The 17,086-nt window shown below is 46.0% G+C and overlaps 2 protein-coding genes across 2 annotated transcripts in view; one reads left to right on the top strand and one right to left on the bottom strand.

The window, feature by feature from the left end:
• Window positions 1–3,701: 3,701 nt before the first annotated feature.
• Window positions 3,702–16,367, top strand: T265_10171 (hypothetical protein; the record flags this gene model as incomplete). Its single annotated transcript, XM_009176464.1, has 7 exons — window positions 3,702–3,857; window positions 3,894–4,015; window positions 4,063–4,282; window positions 10,755–10,953; window positions 11,002–11,364; window positions 11,450–11,828; window positions 16,340–16,367. 7 exons carry the CDS (start codon window positions 3,702–3,704, stop codon window positions 16,365–16,367), a joined length of 1,467 nt encoding a protein of 488 aa, XP_009174728.1.
• The window catches only part of T265_15071 (hypothetical protein), a gene marked incomplete at both ends in the record, with an annotated part of 55,786 nt that continues 54,872 nt past the window's right edge, over window positions 16,173–17,086 (bottom strand). Inside the window, one exon of the mRNA XM_009176462.1 lies at window positions 16,173–16,925. Within this exon, the coding sequence (XP_009174726.1) occupies window positions 16,402–16,925 (524 nt within the window). The remainder of the gene's footprint in view (window positions 16,926–17,086) is intronic.

The following is a 17,086-nucleotide window of genomic DNA, read 5'->3' as shown; positions in this document are numbered from 1 at the left end:
CCGATGTTATTCTGCCTTTGTTCCATGTATCCCATAGTAAGACCGTAAGACCAGCCACAAGGCATTCGCCACCTTGTTTGAAGAGTGTGGGATGCGAACCGTCTGGAGTGGGTGTTGAGGCAAAGAAAATTCATCCTGGACCTCCATTGTTGATTGGCAACTGGCGTTGTTCGATTCCGGTTAATGTGGTTATTCCAGATTCTGAAGTGCACCGACACCAACCGCCGGTCAGGCTTTCGAGCTACGGACCCTGGTTGGAAGCTTGAATCGCCCTCCTGTCTAGCTGTCGGCGTCCCGACATTACGTATCCCCGTCCGCGTAAAAAACATGCTACTGCTGGTGCATCCTTCCATGTACTCACCTATTCTTGGTCTCATATCACACGCCAATGTGAGCACTTGTACGCTGCTTCTGCGGAATTCGACCATGCACTTGAGCGCTTCTGCTTTTCATTGCGCTTTTCACGTCTAAGCGTAACGCATACACCTCGATTAGTCAGACCCAGAAATCACATGAACCTATCAGAACCGGTTATTTAAACGCCTATCGAACGGGCCGATGTCGGATATCAACAGCCTCTGAGAAAATATATCCAAAGCACCACTCAGGTCCCGAATTTCTGTTTGCAATACAACTCAGCCAACCTCATCCCAACATTGACTCTGATTGAACTGCGCTTTGTTGGTGGCCGAGCAACAGATTGCCCCTGTCAATAGTCACAACTTCACCTGACGCATTGTCCGACACCAGGTGAAACTGGCTGTCCGTGCACACCGAAATGTTTGCTGGAGCCGAAAGGCTGAGGAAATATAGGGTGCGAAAAATGCTCGAAATGTCTGCAAGCTGTTCTACCATTCCTGCGAAGCCGCTCAGCGAAATCATCAGGAACCGAAATCGCTGTCTCAAATCCAGCAAAGTAGAACTCCCACACCGATAAGTACATTACTGCAAACACCTACTACTTGCTCAACAGAGCATGCCACAAAATTTTGTGAGCGTAATCCGACTCCTGTATTCACTTATTTTTGGGTGTCAGTGTGTGGTGATCTTTCCAAAAGCTTCTCTACAAAAAGTTATATCCGACAAGTATGTCTACTCTCTATGTCCTTGTCTTCGACGAATTAATGAGGTGGACGCTGGAAGGTCTTCGAAACGCCGGTGTTTAAATTCTTGTTGGTGAGAACCTTCTCGATCTGGCGTACGCAGATGACATCACCCTTATCCTTGAAGACCAGAGAGATGCACAAGCCCTGTTGACTGGGCTGACCACCGTCATACCATCTTTTGGCATGCGCCCTGCACTCCCAAAGTTCAAAGTCATGCTTTAAAACAGTCTGCGGATATACCCTTAACAATTCATGGAGAATCACTGGGGGTTGTGGAGAATGTTGCATACCTTCGTAGTTGCATTAGCTCCGATAGAAGCGTCTGATGAAGGCGATGCGGAAGCTGTGGGGTGGACAACGTATGACCTCGCAAAAGGGATAAGATTTCGAGGAGTTTGGGTGTTGATTTATCTATGACATGTTATGGTATGTTCAGAGACGGCAGTGAATTCCTCAGTCAGTGCTTGACGCGTTTTTCTCCTTTTTTGAGAAACAGTCCGTATCAATTAACTGGGATGAGTGGATACTAATGTCTCCGAAACGTGTACTAGTAGTGAATGTAAAAACTACAGGGTCGTCAATTTTGCCACCGTCGTGACAAAACTTCTGATGTCAGTCGTTTGTCGTTGTATTACGGTGGCGCGCGAAACCTTGGTCAGTGAACAAAAGGCGTACTTTTGACCGGATAGAGGCTGCATATTCACACATATTCACTTCCTTCAGGCTTCAAGCAATGCTCTATGTATAGACAACCACTATTTTGGTGTTAATTGATCCATAAGGTGTGTTCAGCTATGTCGACTCGTCATTGCCACACTTGCTCAACAGGTAACGTGAGCATAATTCAGTCCTTTTTTCATAGAGTTTCTGGCTGTGCGTATGATAAGCTCTCTATAAGCTTCCCTACAAAGTGATATCCGGGAAGATTGTCCGCTTTACATTTTTGTTCAGCTTCATCGCCGACTAGGTAATGGAGTGAACCCTCCAGGTCCTAAGAACTTATGTGATAACCTTGTTAATGGTATCGCCATAATATTTGAAGACGACGACAAAGCATGAGCATTTGGAAAACTGACCACCACCATACCATCCTTGGGCATACGCCTTGCACCTAAAAGGTACAGAGTCATGGTTCAGGATGCGTAGTCTCCGAATATATCCCACTGCTATCCAAGGGTAAGCATTGGAGGTTGGGGAGAATCTTACATACCTTGGTGGTTGCGTTTACTCTAAGGACAGTTTCATGAAGTCAGTGGCCGAATCATTTGTAGTTCATTTGTGGTTTCAAGAAGTTATATCACTGGATCTCAGTGGTCGTGTGTGCCAGGCTACAGTAAAGAATGTGTTGTGTGATTGCGAGGCGCGACCCCCGCGAACAGTCATCTGAAGCGTCCTCGCGTATTTGACCACTGATATCTCGGAATTGTTGCTGGTGTCGGATGGCTTCAACAAATTTGTTACGTTAACTAGTAAACAGGAACCGGAAGCAGGTACTTCAGTCGCAAAAAACATTCAGAACCTTCAACTGCAGTGGCTCGGTCGTTAGTTCTGTTCCCCGTACCTTCGGAGTGGAGTTACAAGGGCGAAATGGACTATCTGGTGTGGAGGTTAGGCGTGGAAGATATTATAGTGAACAATATGGACGTTAGTGCAATCCTACTTTTAGAATGGCTTCCCTGTGACCCATCTGCGCCTAACTGAATACGTTGCAAGAAATGTCTGCTTGTAGGGTTAGTGCCTTTGGTCTGTTCCCAACTTCTCTGCTTGAGCGTTTTGGGGTCAAATGTACCCCAGGATGATTGTGGAAGACTAGCACCGGGCCCCCACCTCGTCGACTCTTTACTTCAATTATAAATAAAATTGCGACTGCGGTTACACAGCAGTATCAGCACTGATGTTGCTCTTTCTGGTAGTGATGACGATAAACAAACCCCAAATACCCTGTCAAAATGTACTGTTCTTAACTGAATTGGTCAACCAAACAGTGCCAGGACGCCTTCCTACTGGGATTCAGTCCAGGTAGTTGCATCAGCGCTAAGCTCTGCGTGAACAGATCCTCAGCAGTTGTAGACGGCGTACTTTTGGTAAATGACCTTGTGGCTGTAAAGCAAGTCTGCTCACGAAATTTGTGAATAGGAGAGCGAGTTGTATAGGTCAATCATAGTTATGTCACTTGCGGTTGATTGAGGCTTCGCTGCATCCTTCAGATCCCGTATGTTTGTATGATATACCATCACCGATTAGCTGAGCTCGACTCAACTTCTGCCTGCACCGCAATTCATGACGATCTTATTTCTGCTGTTATCCAAAAACCCATTTAGCCCTCTCTCCGAATTCTGCTGGACAGTGGTGTTCACTGACAATAAAATTTTAAATTGCTTATTGTAATAACCACCACTTCTGTGGTTGTTTGTCTTATTGACCGTGCTTTATTTATGGATTGAGAACCCTTACTCACTTTACTATTGCGTTACATCATATTTCCTGGCATTTTATAAATATAACCTACGAGTACTACCATCTTACGAGGTAAATAAATCCATTGTTTTTGGAGCTGAGTGCAGTATTTAGTAATGTGCACTTCTGATCTTTAGGATGATGGTTCAGGTTCCCACAAACTCACAGTCGTCGGTTACGTTGATTTTTAAACACTTTCCCACTGAGCTCACAGCGCAAGACATAGTGAGCTTTCTGCACAGCCTTGGAGCAACAAATGTAAACTACCTCGGTCAGCAAGGTGCGTTGAAAAATGTAGGCTTTTCGCTTTTCTTGTTGTTTCATATCTAGTCTGCTTTAGCGGATTTTCCATCTTTGGAACATTGTTGGAAAGTGATTAGAGGGGTTCATCAACGAACGATTTTGGAGAAGCGGCTTTGTGTCGAATTCTTCTGTCCTACCGATACAGGCCCGTAAGTGGATGAGATGTGTCCAGAGAAACTTGTATTATCCCTATCAGTAATGAATTTCGTCAAAGTGGATCGGGTACACAGGGAATCCAGCCTTATCCTGGACGATGGATGCCGACGGCTGAATCCCCATCGACACCGCTTGCTCCGAAGTGGGACATTTGGATACCAGTTTCACCCAACCTACACTATAAATACCCTCCTGCTACAGAAAGTATTTTGACGAACATTGTTCGGACGATGGTATCCTGTCCGGCTTTTTACACACAGGTTAGTGGCTTTTTACTTTTTGAGCGATTTGGACGTTTATCATCACAGTATTTCTGAAAAATACTCCTGACCGGTCCACGAAGTTGTCGAAGGAATAAGCCTTTTGCCCGTTGTTTGCTAGCTGATTTACGTATTGTGCTGCTTAAGGCGTTTTAGTGATGATTCTGAGATTTTCACTAAAGACTGTTCACCTCTCGAGAATAGTTTGCAGCTCCTCGGATATTCCTGTTCTCCTGGGCGATCTGACACTGTTGGAACTCTCTTTTACAGTGGCGTGAGGACCACTTTTCTTGCACATTTTCGACCACCCTAAATCTTCCTCACTCTTGCTTATTCCGAGGGGGAACACTGCTTCATTCCACGTTGAAATGGACCGGACTTACGTGTCATTTCCGTGGTTAGAACCCGAACCCTGCCTCTCGACTTCCCCTTTCCAGGTTTGGGCAACCTGGTAGTATCCCAGCCCTCGTGCTTTCTTAGGGTGGCATGGCAGCTAGGCACTGAAAGGGTGCTACAGCTGAACGATTTCACTAGAAAAATATATGGGCTTGATCGGCGTGTGTTTGGTTTAACGTCATGGGTGAACTGTCTTGTTATTTGAGTACACTTTTAGAAACTCCCGAATTTATATCCACACAACTGTTTTTACCTCTTTAAGCCGTTCAAATACGTTTATCGTTTTAGCTTCTGATCTATAAGGTTTACAAACCTGACTTTAAATAATCTAGGGTCGTTGGGGGACCGGTCAATTTCACCTAGCTACTTCGCAGCACTTGATTTGAAACCGTTATGTTTCCACTTCTGCTGCGGATACTGCATTGTTCATCAATCCCAGCAGCCTCCTGCCAGCCAAGAGAAAGCTCGGTTCTACAAAAAACGTCATCCAATACAAATAACCGACGTATATTTTGGAAAAAATTGCTTTATACCATACACTCCGTTTTAATTGCATGTCGACATCACCCAATGTGTCTAAATTCGTATTCCCTAGATTGTCTCTTTTGAAGTGATCCTATACCTTCCTTCGGGCTGCTTAACTGGTGCGCACTATTCACAGTCTTCGGTCCCTCATTGTAGGCCTCCTGCACATTTTCGGTCTTGTTCCATTCCTCAGACACAAATATGAATTGGGTAACTTGGCTTCCTTACCTGGTTCATCTTCATTATTGAGTGTCTCGGGTGTGAAAGCCCGGCTGCGGGCTGAATTTGTGGACTAACGTCTCCGAGCGAAAAAAAACTTGGGTGTTGTTCCTAACAGCCACCTTTTTGGTCCCGTATCTGTAGGTATTCCTTAATCATATCTTCAACGAAAGCATTGGTTAATTAAACGGCAACAACCGGAGTTACAGTGAATTCTAATGATAGAAGGTCAGCACGACCGTTATGTGCCGCCATGGTGGCTCGAGCCATGAGTTAGCACTCTATCTTCGGAACCATATGTTAATGATGTCAGTCCATCGTAGAGGACGTTGAACTGAACAAGTTTTTATACACGCCTGCCCATGATTACGATTAAACTATACGGTCTCGTCTGTTGAATGTCTAAAGCTTACCTGAACGCATGAGTCTTGATTGTCTGAATGGATCTTTAATTCGCCACAAAGAGACTGGACCTTACCATGGTGTGACGATTTGTGTGCCCCTGTGACCCACTGAATTATTTTTAGGGTAGTGTCCGTGCGATACTCACATGGTCTCTCATATTAGGTTGGTCAATGTTTAGAAGTCTGACCAACAGTCTCCTGGCCCTCCAAGTTGGGGGTTAAAACATGTGCAGTGACTTGTTCTATAAAAATGTTAATGCACTTGCATCTCCCCCCAAACGCTGCCGCCTTGCGGTCAGGCTTTTGAGCCAAAAGCTTCGGTCAAGGACCCTGATCGTCTTCCTTTCTAGGTGTGGGTGCCCTGGTAGTATTCCAGCCCACGTACAGCCACAAATTGCGCAAATACAAATAAGCTCACGTTACATAGGCCGTCGCGTGGTGCCATCAGCCGGGTTTCGTTTTCTTGCTGCATACAGCGTAGCGGGTAAGCGAAAACATGCAACCGCCTCGGTTCTTACACTTTCACGTCTCCCCTTCCACCCCCCCCCCACACAAATTTGAATATCTTCTCCGCAGGTCCTAGCACTAGGACTGACCGTTATGCTCGCCGTGCATCACTTCAGCTGCAACTTCTGTACATCTGGCTTCAGTAATAGCCCTAAGCACTTCGAAGTCTGTTTTCAAAACCCGGAAGCCTGTCTACCTAGCCGCCTTTAATGTTCGCACACTGATGCAATAAGGACAGCAGGTGTCTCTTACTCGTACGCGGATTTTCTGTGCATTGATGTATGCTGTCTGTCAAAGAAGGATATAGGAAGCAAGTACTGTGACTGAACTGACTACCCCCTCACTCTCTTCCCGTCTCCGGTTGCGCACCTCTGGTGATGCAGAGGCCGCTACAGCTCGATATGCTGGGTTGGGTATCGATTGAGCGACCGGGCAGAAGCGTCTCTACTTGATTGGATGTCCGTGGATAACCGCCTCAGCGGCTCCTTTGGCGACGTCTGTGACAATATTGAGAAAGCGAGGTCCATCGCACTGTGTTTGTTGTGTCTGCTTACGCCCCAGCTCCGAATCTGCCAAAGACAGTTTCTATGATATCTTAGGTGCTGCTGACTTAGCTCTGATGAGACCCGATTGGATTGGACACGAGACTCACGGACAACGAAGATCGCCTGCTTCAGATATGTGTCGATCACAGACTATTCCTTTGCATTACCAGTTTCCGGAAATCGGTTGCAGACGTGGTCGCCACCAGCTCTGAATGCAGATCGACCACATTGTCGTCAGTTATCGGTGGCGGGGTTCGACCACTGTTAGCCAATCCTTCTGGAATACCAGTGTGGACTCCGACCATGCACTTGTACGATTCTGATTTTCATTGCGCTTTTCAGGTCTAAGTGTAAATCACATTTCGATTAGCCAGTGAGAAGCTTGTGGACCCAGAAATCAAACGAAAATATCAGATTCGGCTCCTCGAGCGCTTGCTGGACGGCCCGATGTCGGACATAAACGGCCACTGGGAAAATATCCAAAGTGCTACTGAGGGCCGGAACTTCTGTTTACTATGCAACCCAACCGACCTGATCCAAACATAGGATCTCTGATAGGACTGTGCCTTTGCTGGAGGTCTGGCAATAAATTCCCATTGGCCACAACCACAACACTTGACGCATCATCTGACGCCAGGTAAAAATTAGTGTCCCAGCAGACCGCGAAGCTTGGTGAACCCGTAAGTCCGAAGGGATGGAAGAGGCAGAAAACCTACGAAAGCTGTTCCATCTGATTCGTTCGACTGATCCTTGGGGGTCTCTTGTCACCTACACTGTCAGGGATCACAATGGCTCCCTGATATCCAACAAAGTAGAACGTTTGAACCGCTGGATACAGTACTTCACTTCCTGGCCTTCAACAGAAAGGTGAACTGTGAATATGGAACCGCTTTCAACCTCAGAAGTGTCCACGTGTATATCTCTACTCAAGGGTCATCGTGTTACTGGTCCTGACGACCTTCCACCTGCTCTGTTCATGCCGGTGGGTTTCTCAAGGAGTACCGGTCTAGCCTATTTGGGTCTGTCTTGGAGAACGAGGACGTCTCGGACAACTGGAGTGAATCGATAGTAGTGCCCATTTTCAAAAGGTTTGCTCTCAGTGAATGTAGTAACCACAGGTGTTAGTTTAACTCCTCTTGCGACAAGGACTCTGGCGTCACTGATTCTTCGTCGTCTTATGGTGGCACGCAAAACATTGACTCGTGAGAATTAAGCGGGATTCTAACCGGGTAAAGGCCGCGTCGACAAAATCTCCACATTGCGTCAGGTGTTAACTACACCTGCTCAACGGGGTTTGCCCAAGAAGTTTGAGCGTAACCATATCCATATATTCACATACCTCTGGGCTTGTGAGTGTATATTGAGCTTTCCATAAGCTTCCCTACAAAAACTGGTATCTGACAAGGATGTCTGCTCTCTACGTCCTTGTTGAATTTCGTCACCGACGAATTAACAAGGCAAACGCTGGAAGGTCTTCAAAACGCCGGTGTTTAAATTCTTGCTGATGAGAACCTTGTCAATCTGGAGCACGTAGACGACACCACCCTTATCTTTGAAGACCAAGGCGATGCACAAGCCCTGTCGAATGGACTGACCATCTTTCGGCATGTGCCTTTTACCCTCAAAGTGTAAATTCATGCTTTAAAACACAGTCTCCGGACATACCCTTAACAGTCCAAGGAGAGTCGCTGGAGGTTGTGGAGAATTCCACATACCGCGATGGTTGTATTAGCTCTGACGATAGTGTGTCTGATGAAGTCAGTGCAAGAATCTCAAAGGCTTGAATCACGTTGTCTGATTTGCGTCACTTGTGGCGTTGAAAAGGCGTATCACATGATCTTAAAGTTTGCGTGTACCAGGCTACAGTAATGGCTGCGTTGTTGTATGGGTTTGAGACGACAGATGATATGAGGCGTCTTTGACCGTCGATGCTTCAGAAGGGTTGCTGGTTTCGGGTAGCACCAAAGGATTAGTAACGAGGTGGTTAGAAAACGGGTATTTGTTTCTACAGCAGGTACTTCAATCCCGGAGAACATCCTTCATCAACTGCGGCGGCTTGGTCATGTGCTGCCCATGGCGAAACATCGTCTACCGAGACGAGTGTTGTTCTCCATGCTTCCTGCAGAATGACGCAAGCCGCGAGTTGGACAACATGTGACCTAGCAGAAGGGCGTGTAGGAGATTACAAAGTGTTTGGTTGTTGTTGATGTTGCACGCCTTTCAGGATGGGCTCTCCGTGACCCAGCCTATGTTTGGCTGGGGATATTGTAAGAAATTGTGGCTGATTGATGTTAGTGGCGTTCGTGATGTCAGTTTCTTTCCAGATTGTCTGATTGAGCGCTTGGAGGCATAGGCACCTAAGAATCCTTAACATAGGCCAGCACTAGGTTCCTTCCCTCCCCATTTTTGTCTTCTTTTCACTCGATGGCTTTAAATGTAATTAAGTGAACTTTATGGTTGTACGGCAGTGAAGCATCAGTGTCAGCACTAATGTTGCTGTTTATGATGATGATGCTGTTGATGGTTAAGTCTCAATAAAGAAAAGTCTCAATAAATAAAAGTTATTGTCCCCTGGACAAATGTTACACATACATCATGCGGATTTCGTCGTTTGGATAATTGTTCACCCTCGAAAATGTACCCTTGGCGGGTCTCAAAAGCAGGCCAGATTACTTCGACAACACGCTCACTAGCCAGGTGTGTAAAAAACTATATTGACTACCTCCTTAGTAAATAATTGCTACGTTACACTCCTTCTACATTGGAGCGCACAGTTCAGTGCTTGGTTAGATCGACCTAACCTAACAACAGGCCTGTCGGTTGGAACAGTGGTTCGTTACTATCTACAACGTTGTCAACGTTTGACGGGAAGGGGATCGCCGCGAGCAGTGTGGTTGTTGAACATGACCGAAATCGGGAGTCATTGCACTAGCTCGAGATTCACTTCGGGTCGAAGAGCACACATACCTTTTGAATGACGAGTGTCGTCAACCGTTCCTCAAACTTAGCCCTATTATCGCTTCTATGTTCGGTTGTGACTCGTCACCACTGCTGTTACAATGTTGCCCATAGTTGTTGTTCAATGGTTTCTTTGTCAGAGGTTGCGAAGGCGCTCAACGACCACGTCACAAGAAATGTGTTGTAAACTCACCCAAAAAGGACGCAGGGCTTTGCAACCCTAAATCAATCAAGGACTGTCGCTTTTAGGGCCGAAATCGTGACAGTGTCCTTTTTACTAAACTTTGTAGCTGACCTTAGTTACTACTTTTCCGGGTTGCCTCAACTAACTTCAGTTATAAGGCCAGAAATGGAGTATATATTACATGTTTTGCAGTCTGAAGACAAGCTCTCCAGCTCTTTGTAGTTACCAGCAACAGTGTATTCTTATACCAGGTTGAATTTTTTTATTTGTGCACTGAGTTACTTTGTATAGATGTTAAGACATGCACCTAACACTGTCTGAAGCCACCATTCGGTAAACTTGAATAACAGAGCAGTCCCGAGTACCGATGCTGAATCGCTCTCGTTTGATGGTGGCGAATCTCGTTTCATGCTGCTGTATTGGTTTATTCCAGTTTGCGCTCTTATTTCAGGGCTTTGTTCCTCTAATTTAGAAGAATGTGCAGCTGAGAAACGGACGATCCTCTATGCGACAGTTACGCTTAGATAATTAAAGTGGTCTCAGTCTGAACTATGCATCATTCAATAAGTTAAAATATCCTTACCTTTTCACGCTATGCTTGTTTAACTGTCCGCCGAAATAAGCTTTTTTCTGAATCGTGCCTGTCAATTGGCAGTTCATTAACTTAGATACAAATCCCATTACCGTGTCTTTGCCAACTCCTTATTCACACACTTATACATCACTGATTTCAGGTTTTGCATCTGATGAACCGGCTTCATCTACCTCCACCTTTTGTTGACCCTGAATTGTTCCCTGGGACACTCATTGTGACAGCAGAACCACTTGTGTCTCGTGAGCGCAGAACAGATCAACAACAGATCAGTAAATTAAAAGGCGATGATGAACTTGAAATGGATTTGTCCACCAGCACGGAATCGGAACTGGAGTCGGGTGAGTTCTTCGCATATGAAAACTGATCCGAACTCTTTGTTTGCTTAGATACCGACCTCAGATCTGCTACCTCGACAAGAGCGACTCGCACTGTGCGACGAGCACGACGAGAGAGGCGAACGAAACCCGTGGGAGATGGAAGACCAGCAGCGTTTGCAAAGCGGACCCGCGACAACAAGTTACAGCCACCAAACGTATCCGAGCTATTTGAAACACCCTCCGCGCAGCCCAAGCTGCAGCTCCATGTACCACAAGAGTTACCACTGCAGGAGAAACGAGCACATACCGCAGAGTCAGTGGGTGGATTTGGCTTGCTAAACCCTGTCGTATTAAACCACCAATCCATGGTCGTCGCAGATCGAACGTCTTCGGAGCGTGTTTGGGAGAGCGACGACTTCCGACTCCGAAAGGGTGCGTTGGAATTTTATCATTAACACCTGATGAATCTGTCGACTTACTTGTGGTATTGTTATACATTCTGTATATTTGCTTGCAGGGACAGAGCGCCCTTATTCTTCCTCCGACAACTCTGGTGATGAAGGTGCTGATTTCTTGCCGTCACTTTCTGACCAAGAACGACCAGACTGTGATGTCCCTTTGTCCTTTTCTCTTGACGAACTCCGCCTGCGTCGGCTAAGTCCGGAAGAACGTCAAAACTACGCAGTATTTTCTAAAAACTACTCAGCAGGTGAACCAACTTCTCGACTGTATATCAAGAATCTGGCTCCATCAGTTACCGAACATGATTTGCATCGTGTTTTCGGCGTGTTTCAATTTGGGCTCGTGAAAGATCTGAACTTCAAGCCGGCCGTTCCGTCCTCTTCTACTGACCGATTTTCCATTCGATTACTGACAGAAGGTCGCATGAAAGGTTCGTGATTATTGCCACTGTTTCTTCTCTTTCGGATATTGTGTGAGTTTTTCCAATGAATTAACGATCATTTCCCTTCTACTTGCTCCATATGCCAGGTAAACCCCGTAAAAACACACGTAGGAGTACAGTGGCCTACTGTCAGCGTTCTGTTGCTAAGTTCTCCTCACCGAATCGTTTCATACTACAAACAGGGTAATTTTAGCTAACTGGAGGAGAGAACTGTCATCCTGCCCAAGAACCAAAATTAAAGAACTACATAAGGCTCGCCCTGAGACTTGGCCGTCGTACTTCGTCAGGTTAGGGTGTGAGCACTCCAATAATCCATAGTTTATGCAATGGGTCTTCTGGTGATTGTCCTTTACTGGTCCAGGTCTCTGAGGGTTGTAGTCCCTGGGTTCAACCGCGTCAGTGATGGGCAACAGGTCAATCAGAAGTGATCCCCTACTGCAACGTAGTTTGCGGTGCAAAACGAATTCGAAACACGTCACTCAGTGCTCAGGCGTACAATGGTGCCAAACCCCAAGGACCCATCCTTATGCTTTTCAGGGAGGTCGGGGTTAGCAGAAGCGAGTCCTGAGAAACACATAGTATCCCACGGCACTTCAAAACAGGATATTCTCAAGGACGCGAAACGTTCCTTCTTTTAGAAAAGCAATGTGTTGGATGTAGGCGTGAGTTCCGTCAGATCAAAAAGTACTATGATAGGATAAAAGCGATTGGCATGAGACGAACGCTTACCAACTCTAGCCAGTTAGTCCCTCATGTTATAATGCCCCAAGTGGTGCACACAACCCCGAGGATCACGCGCTTTATGGGGAACTAACTTGATATAAACATAGTTATCCCCTCTCCTCCAGAAAGACCATGTTTGGGAACACACAGAATGGTCCTTACATGAGACAGATTTCAATGCATTGGTGAAGCATTCAGCTGCATTCATGTGATCATGCCAATGGCTATTTAGGTACTCATTTCCCCTCGACTTAACAAGTGATGTTTCATACGAATGAAAATAACCTCTCCACAAATAAAACTATTTCAAGGACCTTTGGCAAAATGCTTCGGGTAGCACTAATCTAAACACCAGTTGTATCAACAGTCCATTCTTCAGCGAAGACAAATATGTTAGACCCACAGGTTTTTTCCAGCTTGATTGAGGCGTGAATATTGGACCAGTAAAGCAAAACAACGGAAGGTCATTCATAACCATTTCCCTGCCTAGCCGGATACTTCATTAGATTCCGTTGAGCCCACATCCCATCTTGCGGTTGTTGAAGGCGAACGTTTGGCTGTTTTTCAACTAAAGGTCTCCTTAGCCGCCTAGATTTTCCTCTGACTTTTTCCAGCTAAGCACAACTTAGTTCTTACTGAATGTTGTGGCACTCTGTGCCACAGGGGATGTTGGTGAACAAGTGCTGTAGCCTGGATGGGTAAATCGTACACATTTATGACAGCAAAGTCATGCGTTTGAACTTTTCATTCGTCCCCAGTGCATGCTTTAGCAAGACTAATTACAATGCCACGCGAACTTAAGGCAACTGGGCTTCGGTACAACTGAAGCTAATGAGAAATATATGATCTCGTCTCGATGGTTGCTGTTACACATGGATGACTATGCCAAGTCTAAGTTTCGTATGATCTGTCTACTTAGCAAACAACGGCGGCACCAGGTCGCGACCGGGCCTCCTGGCTCTCGAAGCGAGGTCAGTGCTTGTCACTGTTCATCTATCAAGAGCTGAATTGTTTGTAATCTTACTGCTTGACGCTTCGGATGTGCGCTCATACCTCACACCACTCCGTCACTCCCTGCCACGCACCACTGGAAGCCATGTCTGCCTTTTTTTCTGTCCAACTCACCAGTGCAACAACTGGGAGGCTTGCAATGTCATACACAAAGTGGAAGCATGAAAAGAATAACATAGATAAGTTTTCCGGCGCGTGGACTTATAAGGGGAGAACAGGAACTACCCTATTGTCATGATCGATTTCAGTGTCTGAAGACAAGCCAGCGTGTACCAGTGTCAAGAACAGTGGATATCCTCATATGATCCGTCATCCCATTCACGCCTACCGCTATCATGATCAGGTCGCGTATGGACGAGATTATCATTTGGCGTTTGCCCTGAAAATGCAGCCGTATACAACTTACGTTTGGAGGTTGGAAAGCTTAAAGTTATTGTTAGCGTGCATGAAATATTTCGTGTGGCGGAGGCTATGGCACCAAACTAAGCGTTAACATGAAGTATGCGCAGGAGTGCGTTCAATTTATTCAACTTGTCCACAAAAATGATGTCCCAGCTATACTGACCCACTAGTCTGGGCACAACACTGATTCATGTGGCCGCGATATTGACATCACCAAATATCGCATTTTTCTTATCCTTAGGGAATACGGTCGCCCCTTCGAAGAAGCTACGTTTTCCAAACTGAGGCTCTTTCAGAATGATTCCCTAAAATATGGCTTGAGATCCATATTTCTTATGCAATCATTTGTAACCCCAACCTTAGGTCTTCCCTGCATAAATTCCCGTCCCAACAAGAGTTTTCCAGTGACTGTTTCTATATTCCTGTGACAATTACGCACCTCACTAAGTTTGTTCCTGAGGCAGTTGACCCATGGGAACATGATTTTGATCTGTGTTGCAGACAGATCACGTTTGGAGATCAAATAGAGTCAAACAACTAGGTGTATGACCATAAGCGAAATGCTAGTGCCCTAAAATCTGTACCTAATATACACGAAGAGTTAATAAGTTACGAACTTCAGACTGAAGAACAGTGGTTCCGATAGACGGGTAACTGTCGGCACAATCACGGATTCACGAATCGATTCGCGCAGAGGGCCAACCGAAAATGCGTTCTTTTGAAAAGTGCTTTCCTGTGTTGAGTTGAAGAGAATGTGAGCAGAGGATAGTGAAAGGTGTTGGAATGAATCAACCTCACAGTTCAGTGCAAGGCTTCAAACTCTCGAAAAGGGCAGTGGAATTCCATCGGCTCGCGTATGCTCATTTTTGTTTGGTGAGCCCAGCAAACTGACTGAGAGTATTGGGATGGTGAACCATCTGGGACACCTATAGGTTGGACTGATGTGTTTCCCCGAATGGCAGCGCGGGTTGCTTACAACCGCTAAGGCGCCTGCTACGCCCTGTATAAGGATGGTGGACTATTCTCGGTAGTCACGTTCCATCCTGGGTTTGAGTCAATTGGTGCTGCAGTTCCTCGAAAACAGAAAATGGAAATCCTTTGGATCGCTTCGAACAGGGTTGTGGACACAAGTGTGAGTCCATTGAAATCAAGCTGCAACAGTTGAGTGTCTGGATCAAGAGTGCTCGAAGACTACTCACTGCAACAAGTGGTAGTGACCCCAGGGCAAACAACCGAAAGCAAGGTAGCAAATCGTTTCGCATTTCGAGACGTCGGGTGGATGTGATTATGAGTTCCGAAACCAGCATGGGCACCATGAGTGTGGCTGTTGACCCCTGTGAACATCTCATTTAAGAAACAAAGACGTAAGAAACTGTTAGTCTACGTTTCCCAGCCGAATTTTCGACGACTGTTACAGGGATACCTCATGGTTTCGAGGCTGATTATTGTACTAAGTCTATTCAGTCAAGTTTCGTGCTTGTCAGCTTGTGTTGAAGCTCACTTGTCTCATGAACTTGAAGAGATATTTCAGTTTAGCGACTTGGAGCATCTTCTCGCTAGCTTTCATCAGGACTGTTCGCCCTGGGGAATTCTGTCAATCTTTCTGTTTTTTTCATCAAAGTCCTATAATCAGCTTCCCATGATTCGATCTAGTAATTTTACTCTTTGAAGCTGCCTTGCATTTCCGATAGCATAGTTACTTTAATGCTTTATTTTATCATCTGATCAACTATGCTGTTTTCCGGTGCTTACTGTTAATTGTGTTATCCCCACAGGTCAAGCGTTTGTCAGTTTGGACGGCGAGCTTACGGCAGCACAGGCACTTGAGGCAACCAATGGCCTGTTGCTTCATGATCGACCAATGGTGGTGCAGTTCGCACGCGGCGCTAAGGCAAAAGTGGATGAGAAAAGTCTCATTCAGATTTGATGAGTTATCATTGTATATATATCACTCTTCTCCATTTGTAAAGATGTTTTTGTTTATTTAGTAGCATGCTCGAAAACGCACCGGGATACGCATCAACGTTCTGGGGTAGGTATTGCCCTTCATACTTGTAAACCGTAAAAGCAAATTGCCACATTAGGTAGATCTATCGACTAGGTAATCGTGTGGCAAACTTGGGCCGCTGTTGAGGGAGCCATTCATCCACATGCGCAAGAGCACCAGAAGATCATTCATTCAGAAGTATCACGTGTTTGTGCTTCTTGGTGCAGTGTGTACAAAAGTAGAAACAAAAAAGAAAGCCAAACAGATAGATAAGCGTCATTGATACGCCTGAACAACGGATATGCACATGGTCAAATCTGGGCGTTTCCCTGGTGAAAAGAGTGCGCGAACGAGATCACATAAGGGCAGTATCATTTCAGAGAGCAAAACCAGCTGTCTAAAGGATGAAATAAATACGCAGTATGTGAACCAGGTTCTACCTTCACGCAGCTGCTGTGAAAAGTTTCAGAACAACCTGAGGGCAATAGCTGGTCTGCTTTGCAATGGATTGACTACGATTCAGTTGTGTCCGATAAGCTTGTTCCAATTCGCAGATGCGGTATTTACGCTTCACATGTGGTGGTTGAAACTGATCAGAAGCCAGGCGACGGCGACGCGAGACGTTCGTAACCGTTTGACGTACGAAGCTTCCCAGGACACGGTGACTAAGGACCGAGCCGTTGATCAGTGGTCCGGCATCAAAGACGCGACCTGGAGCTCGTAGAACACCAACGCGGTAGAGTTTCGAACTGAGCGGATGTATATAGATGGTCACAGGACAGCCGAAGAGCTGATTTGTCATTTGCTGTATTGCCCATCCAGGGTTATCAGGACCGGCTGTTACTGGACCGTCCTCCCAGCGCTCAAGCCACACCACAGCCACCCGCCCGCCAGTTGGATCGCCTCCAGGCTCACCGGACATTGTGGTGCTACTCTGCTGTTGTGCTAGGCGTTGCGCTCCGCCAGCTGGAGTAAAGAAGCAGAATAGACAATGAAAAATTGCGCGATCAGTAAGTCAGAGACACAAACTACCTGCGTCAATCGAAACAGTCAGTCCATGTACGCTGTGTGGTCAGCGCTCGTAAATACAAAAAATAGTATGACAGCTGACCTCAGCTTCAACCCAC

Source organism: Opisthorchis viverrini (assembly GCF_000715545.1).
Source record: "Opisthorchis viverrini unplaced genomic scaffold opera_v5_339, whole genome shotgun sequence".
Lineage (NCBI taxonomy): Eukaryota > Metazoa > Platyhelminthes > Trematoda > Opisthorchiida > Opisthorchiidae > Opisthorchis > Opisthorchis viverrini.
This window is presented reverse-complemented; position numbering and strand designations above follow the sequence as displayed.